Source organism: Myotis davidii, unplaced genomic scaffold, assembly GCF_000327345.1.
Source record: "Myotis davidii unplaced genomic scaffold, ASM32734v1 scaffold496, whole genome shotgun sequence".
Lineage (NCBI taxonomy): Eukaryota > Metazoa > Chordata > Mammalia > Chiroptera > Vespertilionidae > Myotis > Myotis davidii.
In genome coordinates this window covers 3,432,901-3,452,114 of record NW_006289398.1, presented here as the reverse complement: position 1 = coordinate 3,452,114, position 19,214 = coordinate 3,432,901, and the positions used below count along the sequence as shown (strand labels likewise).

The 19,214-nt window shown below is 45.7% G+C and overlaps 1 protein-coding gene across 1 annotated transcript in view; it reads right to left on the bottom strand.

The window, feature by feature from the left end:
* Nucleotides 1-311: 311 nt before the first annotated feature.
* The window catches only part of SLC45A2 (solute carrier family 45 member 2), a 24,722-nt gene continuing 5,819 nt past the window's right edge, over nt 312-19,214 (bottom strand). The window contains exons 3-7 of the mRNA XM_006761770.2: nt 15,188-15,513; nt 7,997-8,140; nt 7,222-7,345; nt 3,133-3,347; nt 312-893 (exon numbers count right to left, since the gene is read on the bottom strand). Coding sequence (XP_006761833.1) covers nt 669-893; nt 3,133-3,347; nt 7,222-7,345; nt 7,997-8,140; nt 15,188-15,513 — 1,034 coding nt within the window. The 3' untranslated portion in view covers nt 312-668. The remainder of the gene's footprint in view (nt 894-3,132; nt 3,348-7,221; nt 7,346-7,996; nt 8,141-15,187; nt 15,514-19,214) is intronic.

The following is a 19,214-nucleotide window of genomic DNA, read 5'->3' as shown; positions in this document are numbered from 1 at the left end:
GAACAGGTGCAGACTAGCACGAACTATGTCCACGGTGTCCACGACATCAGCTGCCCTGAGCGGCAAGTCCTCTGCAGGAGCTGCGCAGGCAGACTTGCCAGGCTGTCCTACGTTAACATGAATTCACTATGAGCGAGTTTCATATGAACTAAATATGAGTAGGCTGCTGTCGTAAAATCCGTCACCAGCAATATTTTGAGTACTGGTGAATTTGATGAAAAGAAAATATGAGCCCCGATCTGTAATAGTCTCAGCAATAAAAATAAATTCTGAAAACACACACACACACACACACACACACACACCCTAGAATAAATCCAGGAGTCATGTGTGAATTCATCTGCTTCTCAGGTTTCCTCAAGACCTGAGAGGCCCCATGGAAAACAGCCCACCTCTCCACCCTGCCCTGAGACACAGCGAGAAAGGGGCGTGTGGGTGCCTCACCTGATGGAGAGGTAGTTCAGTCTCTCCCGGGACAAGTGGTGCCTGCAATGTGGGGACAGCTGTGGGGGGAGCTGGGTGAGAGTGGGCGGGCACATCGCTGCAGCCGCAGTCACAGCCCCAGCTGGCAGCAGGCAGACCCCAGGGCTGCGGAGCCCAAGGAGAGACTGATTTCCTGCCGGGCGCGCCCCTGCGCCTGAGGTGGGGGACAGCGTCTCTTTATTGACCTACTGCACGTATCTCACAAAGAGAGCCACAAAGCAACAGCCCATCAGCGCCACCAGCGAGGCCGAGATCACCACGACGACCACGCTCCCGGCCATGTTGACCAGGAAGCCCAGGCCCCCTCCGACCAGGATCTGGGCCAGCTGGACCATGCAGGTGAGGGTGGCGCAGTCCAGGCCCTGCCCGCGGCCGTCGCTGTCCGGGGCCCCGGCCCGGGCCTTCTGCTTCTGCAAGGAAAACACGGGACCGTGTGTGAGCTACACGGAACGCGCCAGGGCCGAAGCTGGCAGCCTTTCTGTGAAGACCCAGACAGTAAATGCTCCCGCTGGGTGGCAGCTACTCAGCCCTCTGCCGTGGCCGAGGGGAAGCAGCCGCAGCTGGTAAACCAGTTGCGTTCCAGCACAACCTCACGCACACGGGACTTGAGTTTCCTGTTATTTTCACTTGTCACCGAATGTTATCTTTCTGTTGATTTTTTGTAAAACTCATTTAAAAAGTTTTAAAGAACTCCTTGTTCACTGGCTGTACAAAAGCAGGTGGCTGACCACATTTGGCAAGGAGACGGACGTAGTTTGCCAAGCCCTGATTGAAGGTGGCCGAGATTCTTCACCCCTTCCCTGAGGCTGTCAGAGAGCCCTCAGTTCCACCATTAGCACCCATGGCAGTGAAATGGTTAATGTAGGTAAGTAAAATCGTCTCTTCCTAAAAGTCAGTACGTACAATGTAGTGAAAACAATAAATTACCCCACTCTTTCATTCATCAGTGCTACAAATGCAAACATTGTTAGGAGGCTGTTGAATCACAGATATACATAGGAGAAGCAACATCAAAGAGGAATTCAACCTTTCAGAATATGGTTGGTTTGGTTAGTATATTAGTACTTGACTAATATTTGATATTTGGTCTGAATTGTTTGATAATTTGCCATCTATTGGGTGTCTGTCATGTGCTAGGTGTTGTGTAAGGTTCTTTCACATGTCACTTCGTTTCATACTCCACCACCTCCCAGATGTACATATTCTCATGATCCCCATGAGAATAATAAGAATAATATTATTGTGTTTTTGAATCTTTGTGGGTGCTAGTTAGGCAGTATGCTAGGCAGATTATCTACACTGACTTGTTTCATTTGATATCTAACAACCCTATAAGGTGGGTATATTGTTCCCATTTAATTGATTAGAAAACAGGCTCTGAGAGTTTGATAATTCCTATACTATTAAGACAAGAAATACTTTGTGCCCCTCAAATGCATATTATCCTTCAAATATAAAGGGAAAGTAAGAAAAGGGATTCATATTGCTTAATTTTCACTTAAAAATACTGGAAATATAAACAAAAACCTAAGCGTGGTTACATGTAGGGATGAGGGGAGGCAGGAAAAAGTGGAGGGAGGAGTGCGCTCTCGGTGTATCCCTGGGATTGTTGAACCATGTGTATATGTCTCCCCTGTGACCTGCCTTTAAGTGACATTTAATAAATCAGCGAACAACATCCTGTGTCACGCAGCTGCCAGGTAGAGGAGGCGGGATTTGACCAGGTTTCTCTGAGTGCAAAGCTTTGCGTTTCTGCCCTAGAACCACGGCTGCTCTCCTCGGAGGGACAGTCCCCATGGCAGCTGCCTCTTTAATAGCGACCCTGCCTGCACTGAAACGTCAGGGACATGTCTGCCAGGGGATGAGGGTGGACGCTGGTTTGAAAGGTTGTAACTCCAGGTGCTCCCTGCCTGCTGCAGCGTTCGCCAGGTCAAATGAAGGAAAAGACAGCCCGAGCTGCATCACATGGGCGTGCCTTCAGGGACTCCGTGGTTTCAGGCTGTGCTGGATTAAACTCTGCGTTACCTCCAGCTTTTACATCACGGCTCCAGCTAAGGAACTGCAAGCCTACTTTCATGGGGAACAAGTTGCATGTGTTTGTAAGATGTGATCATCTTAGAGCAGAAATCCCCAACCTCGTGTTCTCTTGGGCAGGTGAGGGCCTTGCCCTCTGGCCTCAGGTCCAAGGTGGAGGTGGGGCAGGCCTCCCTCGAGGCAGCTGGTGGGAGTGATGGCCTGGGACCAGCTTACCAACACAGGGCCTGCTTACCAACAGCGGGACTTCCAAGGAAACTGTTGCTTAGGAACGCCCTACCCTCAGCCAAGAACCCCAGAAACCGCACCATGCACTTCTGCAGTGGCTGGGGACCCAGAAATGTCCCGGTGCAATGGACATGAGAGGCAGCTGTCAGAAAGCCCGGGTTCCCCTTCCCTTGTCTCTGTGTGACAGGGCTTCAGAGTGAGGAGGAGGAGGAGGGGTGGGCTGGGCAGGTGGCCATGGCTTGGCCAGACCATCATTATATCTGGCTGGCGTTTGAGTGCTGCTGTTTCGAGAATCCTTATTGTCCAGCTCTGCCTCACACTTTCCTACCAAGTCCCCCCGTTTTCAGGTGAGCCTGGAGTCCCCCTGCGCAGAGGTGCACCACGCACCTGCTCCTCCTGCTCCTCGCGGTGGTACTCGGCCATGAGGTTGAAGGGCACGGTGTACAGGGTGCTGGACATCACGCCAAACGAGGCGCACAGTGCCAGGGTGGAGTAGACATTCGGGAAGAGCCCGATAAATCCTGTCCCCAGGCCGAACAGCAGGTACCCCATGAAGTAAAGACCCTTTAATCCAATGTAGGACACCAGAGCTTTCTGGAAGTCTGTGGGAGGAAGAGGGAGAAATTACAGCGGGCAGCGCCTTGCAACACCGATCGTTTCACACAATCCCTTCTTTTGAAGATTCACTTTTCTTAGGAGCCTTTTTTTGATACTGAGTCTCGAACAAAAGAACCTCCTCATCTGTGCTTGACAGCAGCAGGCTTGTGAAATCAGTTTTAAACCCTTGAATAAAACCCCAGAAATTGCTTGCTAGGTTGACTTCCTTTCCCACACAAGGACCAGGCACTGTTCAGCAGACAGCAGGACGCAGAAGAGGTGGGCAACGTTGGCGTTGGCCATGGACCTGGGGCTGCAGGACAGGGAAGAGAAGTGGGGGTCATTCTGCTTCGCAGGGGTCTCGCCTAACAGGCCCTAAGTAACAACCCAGGCCGCCCTTGGCCCCATGGCCCAAAGTCAGGTTGGAGGAAGTGAAAACAGCCAGATTTTAGAGAACGATCCAGGCCATTCGCTTCCTCACCCCTCCTGATGCCGTCTGCACGCCTGCGAAGGAAGCAGAAGGCGTGCATTGTCTGCAGACACCTCGCCCGACTTGCCGATCCACCGCCGGCTCCCCACTCTCTGTGGACAGCTTCCTTAACTTCTCAAAACCTCAGCTTCCTCATCTGAAAAGGGGGACTCATAAAGTCTTTATTGGGGGTTGTTGTCAGCACAAACGAGATAAAATGTCTGTGAAGTCTCCCAGCCCAACGCTGAGCACACAGAAGACATTCAGTTAATGGTGGCTACCCGTTATTTCGTTGATTCTTGGGTTCCCTCCCAGCAGGTAACCTTGGCTTGCCCGTGAAGGTACTGCGGTACAATTCATTTTTAAAATTTGGAAATTCTGCTTTAGAATGTTTTACATTGTTCCCCACCATGGAAAATCCCTAACAATGTTTATTTCCCTTTTCCAATCAGTTGTCTTTAATATATACATTCCTATCTTTCCCTGCCCCTCTATAATGGAACACGTGAACCCAGGGGATCAATGATAGACACTTGAAATGAGCCTATTCAAGAGTGAGATTTCCATATCTTTCCAAATAATTAATGGACTTACAATTGCATAGACAATAACCCTAATCTACATTACATTTGAATCAGTTATGAACCTGAACATGGTTGAAGGTCATCCATGGAGGACGGAGCTCTGAAAAGGACAAGAGTGTGGCACTGCTTCCCCTGTTGAATGTGTACCATACCTCGAGGACTGTTGTCAAGGCTGAGAATGGCGGTATAGAGCCATGTCTGTTACTGTTTGCTTAATGATTGTATTTATGCAGGAAATGTCATCTAAGGTACCTCAGTATCTTAAAGCTACTATTAATATTCATTAGGAGACCGTTCTTTATCCAAGGGGGAAAGCAGAGAAGGATAAAGAGATATTGGAAACATGAGCAACTTCAGTACAAAGACTGTAAGTCTGGCACAAAAGGCTTTACTCAGGACATGGAATCAGTAAGTACAAGGGCCACGCTGATACCCGGGTCTGCTGGGCCTGACACCTGGTAGTGGTCACTGTGCCTCTGGTGGGGTCGGAAGGTCAATGATAGGTTTAAGCAGCAGCTATGAATAGCAGTGTATGATATGAACAGTTGGCTATATTTCGATACTCGCTGCTGCTATTCTCATTGGTCTAAGGGTGCTTGCTATGCAATGAGCTTGAAAACAAGCCACTTATCACCATGCCCCAGTTCCCACCGCAGCAGCCAGGCTCCATCCTGATAGAAATTCTGGATTAGCATCTGATGTTTCATGATGAGCCCCCAATAGAGGATTGTGTGTATGCTCTGGAACTGAAGGGAATGACTGATTCTGCCTAGGGTGGGTTGGGGCGCAGGGGAAAGATGTGAGAGAGCTCACAGAGGAGGTTACATGGGAGCTGGGTTTAAAGCGCCATTAGGAGTTGCCGAGGTGGGGGGGGGGGAAGAGCTGTTCATTTTTAAAAGGAAACAAAAAGCAGTGGAAAACGCATAGAGATGGGGAGGTCTCTGTGGTGAGTCACGAGGCTCGTTCATCTATGTGCGAGTGACGGAGGCCAAGGTGGGAGCCAGGCCTGACTCCTGGAATGCCAAGCTCAGGACTCTGACTTTATCCCCTGGACATGAGGACCCCTGAAGATCCTTGGGCAGGGCTAATTGGTATTTTATACATAAAATTTTAGTTCTAATTTACAATGATAGGAATCCCTTAGATTTATACTTAACACTTTATATATTTCAGATAACTTTGGTAAACTATTCAAGTAATAGTTTATTTTGTATAGGGATTGCAAATAGAGAGGGCCTAAAAATAATATGCTTTTAAATTTTCAAATGCCATGAAATTCATACAGTAACTCACACTAGAGTAATAATACCTAGTAGGAATTATTTGATTTTAAAAAAAAGTTAAAATTGACACAAAATTAAAATGGTGGTTACTTGTGGAAAATGTGTTCCTCTTACAAGAATGAGGGGAGTAGGGAGTAGCTCCCACCTCTGGAAAGCACATAGGCACTGAGATGGATTATGAGACCCTGTATCTATCACTCCCCGATTCTATTCCAGTGCTTAAAATCTTCCTCCCGGAATTCTCTTAGTTCACATGCTCTGAGGGGAAAAAGAGGGTGTGCATGGGAAATGTTAGCTTTATGCCACCACTATTTGGTTATAACGCATTTAAAGGTAATTCACTTGATGGTTTTCTGCTATTTGGGCTCATGAGTTCCTTATATGTTTATGTGAGGTGCCCTTTCCCAGTTTGCTACGTTTTGAAGAGAGGTTCTTGACCTCAAAGCAGGTTTCCTGCTGTGCCGAGGCTAGCAGAGGCTGAACTCCAGACTGGGGGTCATTACATACCTGCACCCCATTCCCCACAAGAAGCACAATTCAGTGATAGAAGGATGCCCTGGGCATGGTAACAGGGTTTGCCCCCATCTCCAACCCTCCCCTACCTGCTCTGGGCCCCTGCTGTCCCCAGGGCCTGTCCAAAGCCTAGGGTTCTGCATAGGGGACAAGCTATTCCCCCCACCATGCCAGAGGAGCTCCCAAATTCCCACTCCAAATGGTCCAATAGATTTTTATTGACCGGAGTTTTCACTTAATTAAATGTATACAAGCTCAGAGATTTCCATACCCATTAGCCAGCACAAAAGGAGCCCGTGTGATGCCCAGCACTGGAGCACAGCAGTTTGGACTTATTGAAAACCCATTGCAGAAATGCTTTTGTTTACGGTGCCCTGACAGCTGAAACTCAGCTAAGTCGGGCGGTGGCGGAGGCGGGGTGGGGGGTGGCGCGGGGCAGCGGGCAGGAGGGGGCAGGTTTAATAGGCTCCAAACCCCATGGAAAGCTGGGACCTGAGAAGGAAGCCATTGTCCTCAATATGGAACAGTGCTCCTGTGACATACCACCCTGCTCGTCTGAGCGAAGGTCATTTTACATGTTCTTTTTGTCACCTAGCATATTACCCATCCATCCTATTTTGTGTCATCTACAAATCTGATAAGCATACTTATGAACCTCCATGACCTCACTCCAGTAGAACCCAGGCTTGTTGGTAATTAAGATTCTGCTGGACTCTACCCCTGGTCCATCCAACACTTTGCCATCTTATTTACAAGATTTCCTTTTATTTTCCAGGGGACCTTGATCAGGGACACACTGATTATAAGGACAAAGTAGTCATTGAGGAAAATGACAGATAGAATCCCCTATGAAAAAAGATTTCATGTGGTCCTTTCTAAAAGAATAGTTTTCCCTGCTCTCTATATATTTATCAAAAATCTGGTATTTTAAAAAGCAAATAATAATAATAATAATAAATATAGAAATATAAAATCCAACATTCTGCTAGACCAGAGCCCTTAGAAGACACCATAGGAGGAGTAGACTTACAAGAATAGAGTGAGGAAAACACTGCGTTGATGCACAAGCCCCAACATCCGACCTCAACCCCTCTTTCGTAGATGAGAAACTCGGTGGAGTTGTGTGCACTATAGGGATTCCCATGGTACACGATCTGAAAGAGAGATTTGGGCTATTGAGCTACTAATGCAGGGTGGTAGGGACTCCTCTTCATCCCTAGGGAGCAAGATGGCCTTGCCCAAGGGCCGCTTCCTAGGGCACAGAGCTCATCCTCCCATGACCACAGCCTCCCGTTTCATCCGTTCACACCTCTACGCAAGGCCCTTTAGGAAGCCCTAATGCTACTGCATCAAGTCTAAACAACATCTCTCTGGATCATTACCACCCCTCCTTCCACACAGCTTCTGGCCCCACCCAACTTAGGCTACCCTGCCCACCACTTTGGGTACAGCCAATAGGTCCTGCTGGGAGTATTTTCTCCTCCTCCTCTTTCTCCAACTCCAATTCACCCTTCAAGGCCCAGCGCATACTGCGCCTCCTTCATTAAGCCTGCATGACTGCTACAGCTCACAGTGATTGTCTCCTATTTGCTGTTTTGACCAAGTACTGGTCCCATAGTATCCTCCAGTTGTCTAGGATGTAGTAACTTGCCCCTAGAACCTGTCTGTAAGCCGGCCCCTTAAAAGTACTCTTTCCTACACTCTTATGTGCCCATCTTAGAGGCTAGCCCAGAAGAAGGCCCACGGGTACTGAGTAAAAGATTGATGCACAAGTCAATGAGTATGTATACAGACGTGTTCATTACCCGGCCCATGAAATCTGTGAAAAACAGCATGTTGGACAGGAAGGCGGTCCATCCAATGAGGTGGCTGATGCAAAGGCAGCGGTAGTGGGAAGGCATGTTCACCAGTGCCCTCAGCAGTGACTTCATGGTCATTGTCCTCTGAATCTGGAACAAACATAAAGCAGGTGTGACCTTGTGTGCAGACACGCAGCCAGCTGGGGGAGCCAGAGCACACAGCCACGTTACATATCTGTCAGTCCACCATCACACAGGGTCACACTTTCTGGGCATGGCACTAAGATTTCCATAGAGTGGTCTCTAGGAAATGTTAAATATGTGTAGATGCTTAGCAGTTGCAGTCCCAGAATGTGGCTTTGAGGACCTGAGGGGACAGGGACTGGAAATAGAGCTTGCTTTGGACTAAGATGCAAGAGACATCTAGCATCCTATCTTTGAATGACAGAATAACTGCATGAGGACAAAGCTCATAGACTACCATAATTCTTAGATTTCCTCACTCTGAAAATGTGGTAGATAATTCTAAGAGGCCCATGATTTCTATCTCCTGGTGTTGCCTTGTGATTGTGTATTATTTAGATACCAAAGGGATTTTGCAGAGATAATTAAGGTTACTAATCAGTTGACTTTGAGTTCATCAAAAGGGAGATCATCTGGGTGACTCTAACCAAATCACATGAGCCCTTTAAAAAGCAGGGAGTTTTTTTCTGGCTGGGAGCAGAAGGGGAAGTCAGAGTTCAAAGCAGGAAAAATGCTAGTTTTGAAGATAAAGGGAGCCATGTAGAAAAACTGAGAGTAGCCTTTAGAGCAGTGGTTCTCAACCTTCTGGCCCTTTAAATACAGTTCTTCATGTTGTGACCCAACCATAAAATTATTTTCATTGCTACTTCATAACTGTAATGTTGCTACTGTTATGAATCATAATGTAAATATCTGATATGCAGGATGGTCTTAGGCGACCCCTGTGAAAGGGTCGTTCGACTGCCAAAGGGGTCGCGACCCACAGGTTGAGAACCGCTGCCTAGGGGATGAGAGTGACTCCGAGCCAACAGTCAGCAAGATAACAGGGACCTCAGTCCTACAACCTCACGGGACTGGATTCTACCTGAATGAGCTCAGAAGCCTATTCATCCCCAGTTGAGCCTCTAAGTTGAGAATACAGCTCCACTGATACCTTATTTTAGCCTTGTGAGGTCCTGGGCAGAGAATCCAGTTGAGCCCACCCAGACGTCTAACGTATAGAACTGTGAGAGAGTATGCTGGTGTGGTTTTAAGCTGCTAAGTTTATGTTAATTTGTTCTGTAGCAACAGAAAACAAACACAGAGAGCCAACTGGCTCCCTGCTCTTGGCTGGGTACCTCCTACCAGTTTATTTCTGTGGATCCCACCACAAGCCAACACATGCAAATTAATTTCCATGTTGGATCAGAAGTGAGAACTCTGTAGAACAAATGCACACACACATACATACATGCACAATGGATACATATGCCCCAAATTCTTTAATTTAGACAACTATTCTGTAAAAACCAGAGGCTCCAATTTTTTGGTCAGAAGGAGCCTTGAAAGAATAAAAACAATTTGAACTATGAAATAGAAAGAATAAAACAGCCTTTAACATCTTGTCATATAAGAGAAGAGAGAAACCTCAGGAATACTAAGCAGTCAGCTGCCCTGAAGACCCCGAGACTATAAGCATCAACTGTGCAGGGGTCTTTCTTGTCAGATTTTTATTTATTTGAAGCTTGACACAATGAAATTGGATCTGGGCTAGTTTATTTATAAGATGGTCTCCTGAGATTTTCTGTTTTAACGGGAACAGTATCTTGTGTTTACAGCTCTTGACCTTATAATGATAATGCTTTTAGTTCCTTGTTGCAGAAAATTGCATTTACTCATGGTAGGTTTGTTGTATAAATTGATTTTTTAATTCATCAATTTTATAGTATTTAGTCTACTGACATGACTGAACTGATTTGCTTATATTTACTCAGTATTTAAAAGTATAGAACACCATGTATTGGGTTGTTCAAGGAATACTAAAGCCTAACTACTCAAAGTATGGAGGGTGTGCAGGAGGCAGCTGATTGATTTTTCTCTCTCATCGATGTTTCTAACTCTCTGTCCCTCTCCCTTCCTCTCTGTAAAAAATCAATAAAATATATTAAAAATAAATAAATAAAAGTATAGGCCTGCCCTTGGACTTAAGGAAAAATAACTGCTTTCTAAATGTGACATATGGTGCCTGTCAAAATCAATGGTGAGCACAGCAGAAACTCAGGCTGAATTACTACCTTTCCCTGGACCTTAGGAAGAAGCAGCTAAAGGTTTAGACTGAGACACAACTGAGTGACTTATCTTCACTTTCCTTCCTGTCTTCCCAAAATGCAAAACTTTATAAAGTGAATCTGGCCAGCAAGCATTCCACCTCATTCCAAATATTAATTTATGCGTCTGCCTTATACATGCTTTTCAGCCTGCTTTCATTGTTAGCCTAATATTTCCTTTCTTCCAAAAATAAATATGAGCTTTCAGGTTGTGTCTAATATTTCTGCAAAAGATGGGAATATGCATATTCAAAGCTCCTTTAGTATTTCAACTCAGAATGACAATTCAGCTGGTATCTTATTCTCTGACTCATCAGCTCCCTTGGCAAAGCCCTTTCAGTGGTCTGAGCCCCTGGGAATGGGTGTCCTGCACGTATTGTGTGCCCATATCCACTGGAGATTGGGTGGATGGATTCGTAAGTGGAAAGGCACAGAGCCATCAGCGGGGAAGAGAACCTCACAAGGGTCCAATCCAAAGGAGCCCATTGAGACCGTGAAGTGGGTAATGATGGCGTGGAGGCATTGCAGGTGAACGTTATGGCTTGAACTCAGAAATAATTCAGGCCTTTCATCATTAAAAGAAAGCATTCCCCCGTTCACCAATTGCACAGCCACCTTCATTGTGGGAAGTAACGGCTTTGACACGCAGTGACGGCCAGGGCCAGGGCCAGGGCCCCGACATGATGGACTCTCCCATTGCTCGGCCGGAGCCTCCCAAGGTGCACATTTGCAATGAAGAGTCGGATGCTTGGCTTTGGGCTTAAGATACGTGGCTGTTTTTGGAATCTTGTTTTTTGTTTTGTTCTTTAAAGCAAATAACAAAACCAATCAGAGCCTACAGTGTTGTGTGTGTGGAACATACTAGAAAGTTAATTGTATTTGACGCCTGTGCTTCTTTACTAGTGTGAAGGGTTGTAGGCCTTTCAAAAGGCTCCTGCTCACTTGTTTCATTTGCTCCTCACTCTGAGTCAGAGTTAATCGACAGGGCAGCGAGGCAGTGATAACCTAGTGGGGTAATAGCTACTTATCTTTAGCAAAGCCCTGCCTTGTTTTCTTCCCTAAACCATGACATTTTTTCTCTACTTTCAAAGTAATATTTGTCCATTATAGAAATGTTGAATCTACAGAAGGGTTTAGAAAAGAAAATTGAAACTACCCGTTAGCCCATCAATCAGAGAAAATAACTTCAATTAACATTTGGGGTATAAATCCTTTCTATTTTTTTCTCTGTATTGTGTAGCTTTTCTCAAAATGGAGGTCGTGTGTTGCCAATATATTATCTATAATAATAAAAGCATAATATGCTAATTAGACTGGACAGCTGAATGTCCTTCTGGATGTCCTTCTGGACGTCCTTCCAGACAAAGCCACAGTGGCTGCGAGGTCTGAGGGCAGGCAGCTGTGGCGGTGGCCAGCAGTGGCAGCAGCAGCAGTGGGGTGATGGGGGCAGTGCCTTAACCTGATCAGCCTGGTTGCCTCCTGCAGAGGAAGGCCAGACTGCAGCTCAGGGAGCAGGCCTAAGCAGTCAGTAGGACATCCCCTGAAGGCTCCCAGACTGTGAGAGGGGGCAGGCCGGGCTGAGGGACCCACCTCCCCCAGTGCATAAGTTTTTATACATCAATCCTCTAGTGTTTTAAATAATTGCTCAAAAACACACACATATTTTGATGATTATATGGGTTCCATTGCATAGATAGATAGCCCATGATTCTCATGTTGCCTTACAGAACTACACGAGGGGGCTCCAGTCTAACTGGGAATCCCGGAGTCCTGATCTGTTAGCAATGAATGGGCAGGGGGTGTCCATGCTCCCTGCGCAGCCTGGGGTGGGGGCTCACCAGGTCTCAAGGGACCACCACTGTCATGTTTTCTCTGTTTGCTGTGAGGTCAAGATAAAATGAAGGCCTCATCCCAATAAACTTTCAGTTCCTCCGGTGTCCTTCCTGTGCTGGAAACACTACACTCATGCTAAAGTAGGAGCTGTTGGTGGAAGGGATGACCAGTCCCTGCCGTTGCATTCCCTATCAGGGAGGCACGGTAGAAGGCAGGTTGATACACCTAACGCCAACACAGATGTGTTCAGAGGCAAGGCCTCTTTCGTAAGACCTGACGCAAGTAAAAAGTTTGCCAATTCAAACCCAAGCAATGCTGACATTTACTTTTGTATTAATTTTTGAAAAATACTAAGCTAAAGAAAGAACAAAGCACTTAATCTTGAGAAAACTTTTTACAGGCTTTTATAACTAGCTGCTAAGACTCACCACTTTTATCCATATATGTAATTGAATAGATGGAAATGAGGTTTTCTAGTGACTACAAGTAGCAAATATATCTCCTTGAAATACCTCTGAAAGAAAACACAGTTTCAAGCATTATAAATCACTTAGCTAAATGCAGTGTGGCACCCTGGATTGGATATTGGAACAGAAAATGACATTAATGGAAAAACCGATGAAACAGAAATGTCTGCTCTTTACTTAATAGCATTGTACCAGCGGTAACATCTTAGTTTTGACAAATGGTTGCGTGAGGTGCTAACATTAGGGAGAAACTGGTGAAAAGTAGACCTCGAGATAAGGAACTCTCTCTCCTCTCTGCCACTTTTCTATAAATTGAAAATTATTCCAAATTATGCATTTATTAAGTAAGACAACATGTAGTTGCCCTTTGATAGGTGACAACTCTGAGGCAGGGACAAGATCCGTCCTGATGTTCAGCTGGGGTAGGCTTTTGTTAATAGCGGCTGAAGAATGATCTGTGTACACAATTGGGCTGATTCTGATAATTCTCTTTATTCACCCAAACAAATTCCAGCAAGATCCATACTTCAGATGGCCGTTTCTGCCGCATTCATTCAACAAACAACTAACAGAACACTAGCTGCCGGCTTCCTACATGCCAGGCGCGGAGGTAAATGTCAAGGACGAGAAAATGATTCTGTTCTCTGTGCTGTGCTTTGCAACAGGGCGATCGCTTCCTAAGGCAGATACATGTCCAGTCACTATGTGTACCCTGAAACGAATACAGTGATGTATGTCAGCTACGGTTGAAAGATAACTTTAAAAGAAAAAATAATGGGGAAATGGACCGAGGCCACCCGCCCTCAGGGAGTTCCCTCACCACGCGGTAAGGAAAACACAGGCGAGTCAGCACACAAGGCAGATGTGAAGTAACTCCAGGTGAAGACTCCACATCACAATACCAATGAGGAAGCCCTGGGTCCAGGGATTGTGGAATACACTATAGTCTCCAAGTCATGGCTATAGTCTCCATGCTACTTGCAGCTCAGTGTGGCCACTGACTAAGTTCTGGTCAACAGTACGTAAGCAGAAGTGATGTTTGCAGCTTCTGAGTTGTGTCCCTTTCTTCCTTCCTGCTGGCAGGAATGTAGACATAATAATGATAACAGAAGCCATCTTGGACCTCGAGATAAAAGCTCCATGTTCAAAATGCAAGCAACAAAAACAGAAGGGTCCGGGTCCCTGATGGACTCAGTAGGATAGCCCAGTCCATCCACCCGGGCCTTCATAAGAGAGAGAAACAAACTTACATCTTGTTTAACTTAACGAGGGTCTCCTATACACGGACTCACTCAGGAGCCCAAATTGAAAACCTAACCTGTTGTCCCAAAGCTCCTGCCCCAGCAAGAGAAGTTGAGCTCCTGGAGGGGAGGAGACCCACTGAGCATGCTTGGAAATCTGTGCTAGTGCAGATCTAGTCTGTTCCCGACGTATGCTAAGGGCACTCAGCACCCCACCAGGCTTATACAGCATCGACACCTAACACCTTGCATGTGGAAGGAACCATTCTAAGTGACTTTGCACGGATAATCTCATATTATCTGCACAAAACCCTTGTAGGTAGGTAAAACTCCTTTCTCATTTTATGTGACTGTAAGTGCCCAGGTCATACATTGCAGAGGTGGGAGAGGCGGGCTCTGGACACCTATGCTCCTGAGCGTTAGGCTGCCCACAGCAAGTGCTGACAGTCATTTTCTGAATGGAGAGCACAGGTCAGCCAGCTACGGAAGCCAGGGTTTACAGCTAGGCCTTCCACAATCTCTTGGCCAGTGAGGGAATCCTTCGCTCTCTGTCCCTGAGGTGTTGGTATTCAAACTCAGCTTGAAGGGGGATACGGAGCTTGCTACAGTGGTGGACATGTTCTATAGCTGCAGCATCCTATACAGCAGCTGCTAGCCGCGTGGGCCCATGGAGCATTCGAAATGTGGCTAGGGCAACTAAGGAACTGAAGCTTTCATTGTATTTGATTTTAATGGATTTTAATTTAAAGAGCCCCATGGACCACTAGCTACTCTAGTTGGTCAGCATAGGTCTAGTCTCTTCCCCTTGACCATTTTTTTTTTCCGTTTTAACCTGGTTCCATCTCCCTGGCATTTTATAGAGTTTTCTTTAAAAATTTTAAGCTAATTAATTCATTGAGTAGTTCACTAGGAGTGGACTAACAGGAATATCTAATCAGCTCATGAAAAACAAATTCAACAGTCACCAACCCTGAGATACTGTCATTTGCAGAAACACACTTACAACCCTCATCTAAGAACTGAAGGTATTTCTGTGGCCTAAGACACGTACGGCCTGGCATTTTGCACCTGGCTCCACCTCCCCTGGTGAGATGTTCTGAAAAGAGAAAAACGCGCACACTTTTCTTTGAAGCACGAAGTTTCCGTCTAAGGGATAATGGCTACTGGGGGTTGGGGATTCAATTACACTTCACAAAACCCTTCACATCAAATAAACAAAACAAAGACAAAGCATAATTTTAAAAAAACCAAAAAAACAAAAAAACGAGACCGGCAAGAACAAGAATATTTTTCCTCAAGTAAAGAAAAAGGAATTTGCATCGTTACCTGTTTAGCAGGATTTTTGGTTTTTTCTCCCTGCACCGTCAGCTCTGAGTGTACGTAACCGTTTTTAACCTTCTCGATAGACCCATACTCATACGTTTTGTCTGATGACAATGGCGGGTCCTGGGGGGCTTGCTGCAGGAGACTGTCCTTTGCAGTGTCTCTAAGTGGGGCTTCAGGGATGCTGCACAGATGAATGATGAAACACAGAGTGAGGACCAAGGCGGAGAAGAAGAACATGACCTGGAACTCCGTACCTAGCACTCTTCCCAGTTTCAGGTGGGCCCAGTCGATGGCACCCAACAGGTAGCCTAGGGCACCTCCAAAACCTAGAAAGCAAGGAGAGCTGTATCAGCATATTTAGCAAACTGGCTTCCCTCTCCATGGTGCCCGCCCTTCCCTTTGGGGGAAAGCTCCCCGAGGACAGCATGGGCGCCTGGTGATGACTGCAGAGGCCACAGGGAGAGGCTAAGACACCTGCAACCTGGAAAGGTGGGTGGGCTCAAGGCTTGGCTCTTGCATGTACACGCTGTGACCTTGGACTTCTTCACTCAGGATATGGGGATGAGAGTGAAAGAGTAACCTACTAGAAGAGTCATAACTAGAAAACGGTGCCAGGCTTAGCCAAGTGCATAGTAAATATTGCCACTGTCCGAATTCTTGTGGCCTTTCCAAACCAGACTCTTACGCTTACAAACGGAAATACCTGACTTGAAAGATCCCCAAAGAAAACTGCTTTCTAACAGCAATAAAAATAATTATTTCTATTATCATTTACCTATTAACTAGCTTTCTAAGGGGTTGAAGGTTTGCAAAGATCCAAGAATGGTAGCAGAGTGCAAAGTCTGGCCACTTCACATTCTGGTTAGTTGCAATTTGCCATAGAGGATAGTTACAGATGACCAACTGTTTAACCACTGAATTACAGACATATAGTATCATTGCCATGCCCTGAGTACCAACGTGTATGAGTGTGGAATTATGGGAAATTGTGGCCAATAGTGGGCAATGAAGTAAAACATATGTTCTCTACTCACAGGAGCATATGATATAGTTATTGCTGATGGGCATACACATAAACAGATAAATGACACATACGGTGACCTGTTGTGGGTGGTAGGTGTCTAGGATCTGAGAGGAAGGGGAGGTCCTTGAGGCAGCCACAATCTGTTGCTGATTCAGAGGGCAGTTCTGGGATTTGTGGCACCTCTAGGTCACCATGAGACAATGACTCTCTTTACCCAATTGTGGGCATGCCCAGGGTGTCAGAGGTCATGTGATAAGCCAAGCAGTCAACCAAAGATGCATTAAGTGCAAAGCATTATTCAAGGGTCTATCTAAATTAGGGTTTCTTAGTCTTGGCACTACTGACATTTGCTGCTAAATAAGTCTGCTGTGCAGGGCTGTATGTGCATTATAAGGTGTTAACAGCCTCTCTGGCCTCTCCCCACCACCTCTCCAACCCTCCCCACCAGTTATGACAATCAAAAATGTCTTCAGACGTTACCTAATGTCCCCTATGGGCAAAATAACCCCCAGTGAGAACCTCTGACCTTAATTAACACTAAGAAAAACTTACACATTCCTTTTTTCAAACTATTTCTCACTTGCAACCAGATCAATGGTTGTTATAATGTCACTTAATCCTTCTATTCTTCTCTCCTTCAAATTTATTGTTCCACTGGGCAGAGAAAATACAGAATAGAAGACACTGGCCCATTTGAAAGAATTGATATGTAAAACAAATCATCCACTGTTCAATGGAATGGTGATCAGTTTATGCATATAAATATAATGATGGATTTATAATAATGGATTTATATTAGATCAGTTGAGTTCTATCATTGGAGGATTCCCTGGTCAGTTTTGTGTCTACTGGTTGAGTATGGTTCAGTAAACATTTACAGAGGACTGAAAAATATGTAAAGGACTCTACTAGTTTCTGGGGATATACCATAAATAAGAAGGCAATTCCAAGTGGGAGGAACAGATAAGTAAACAACTACTTTAAGAAAACTGTAATAAATAAGAACTTAGAACTGTGAGCTGGGTACTGAAATAGTATAGAGGAGTTCTGAAGAGTTTATTTTTGGTGCTTAGTTCATGGTAACAAGCTGATGTTGACTATTAATAACTATCACAAGATTCCTCTTAATTAGCAATGAAGTTCATAAAAGTTCAATACATCAGTGAATCCCAAAGCTCTAAAGGTAGAAGGATGTCTGGAGCTTGAGAAGTTGAATTAGATGAGAAAGCCACAGGCTACAGTGGTTAAGTGGTGGGTGATAGCGTGAAAAGAAGGGGTTTGGAATTATGCCCGGTTCCCATTCCCACCTGTGTGCTTTCTCATCATGTGATGATGGCATCCTACTGGGAGGAAGGGGGTGGTGATCCTGCTTGTCTGAGTTTCTTGTGGGTTAGCATGATAATACCGTAAAACACTAGCACATATAGTGGCAGAACCAAGATCAAAACCCAGTGAGCAGCTGATTTCCTACAGAAACCCTAACTCTGAAGCCTCACCCCGAAGCAAAAGAGACTAACTGAGGATGCTCCTTGACCTACAATGGGGTTATCACCCAATAAACCCTTGTGGACTGAAAATGTAATAAGTTGCTATAATATTGATCATAGCTTACCCTCACCTACTTAACACGTGCTCAGGACACTTTCTTTTGCCTACATTTGGGCAAAATTACCTGTTTACACACACACACACACACACACATACACACACACACACAGTGCAAGAATTTGGGAAAACTGTTCTTTATGTCTTCCCTGTTGGTTCACTCATTAATCAGTTAAGTAAAACCTGACACATGCTACAAATAACTGAGAATTTCCAATCCTCCGTTCTCTTCGGGGCCGGGTTGGGTAAGTGGGGATGGGGTGGGAAGACAAAAGGAGCAAACCTGTTTTGTTTATCCCAAAGCTACTGTGGGGTGCAGCTAAAAGTTCTGACAGAACATACCCTGAAGGACTAGTGGACAACTGGAGACATTGTCCAAATATTTAAGCTTTATTCACACTGCCAGACATGATAAAAGCCAGTAGGGGGCTGTGGGGATTAATTGGAGGCTTTCCTGTTTGCTTCCACTCCTTAAACTAAGGATTTTATCTTCAAAGATGGTCTTTATAGAAATCCCAGTCATTTTAGCCCCAACAAAGGCTAACACCAATCCACATCTAGATCCAGACAGAGTTTATCTCTATTGAGGACATCAACCTCCTCGGGGCCCTGGAATAGATCACCGGGCCATTGGCTGGAGCATCCAAAGGACATCTGCTGCCACAGTAGATAAGAGCCTACAAAGAAGGGCCCACAAGGGGTCCAGCTGTCAAACTCAGACCAGAGCCAACCTCATGCATACTCTAAAGTACTGAAAAACGGAGAAGTTTAAAGAGGCTGAGCCTCACCGATTACCCATTCTACTTCCAAAGATGTTTATGGGGCCAGCCCCTCACTGAATCATTACAAATAAAACTACTGCGAGCCTGGTGGGCCTGGAGGAAACGAAATACATATTAGTTTGGCATTGACTCCTTTTAAATGGTTCCTTGCTCCAGGCCTGAGATCCTTTGCCAGAATATCAATCACTAACATTGTGTGAAGATTCACAACCCTGTGAGGAAACAAAAGCTCGGAAATACTGAGGCTGCTCAGCAGTCAAGAGGAGGAGCCAGGATTTGAACCTGGACGGCCTTTTCCATTACGCTTCATCCCAGCCTCCCACTACCGGATGGAGCCCACTGCCAAGGATGGCAAGGCCTTGGGCTCAATTTAGCAGAAATATCCTTGATCAGAAGCATTTTGACAAAAGGAGGAATTTCCTCTTGGTAAGTGTGGGTTTCACAGTCTCAAGTGCACCCAGAGGTGAAGGCTGGGGTGAGAGGATGAGGGTGGAACCCTGAGGCCCACCATGGCTGCCACATACTAGTAGGCCAGCCATGGAGACCAGGTAGCGTTACCTTTAAATATAGGAGACAGAAGAAGCCGGAGGATGAAAATGTCCTCCTGGGACCAGAG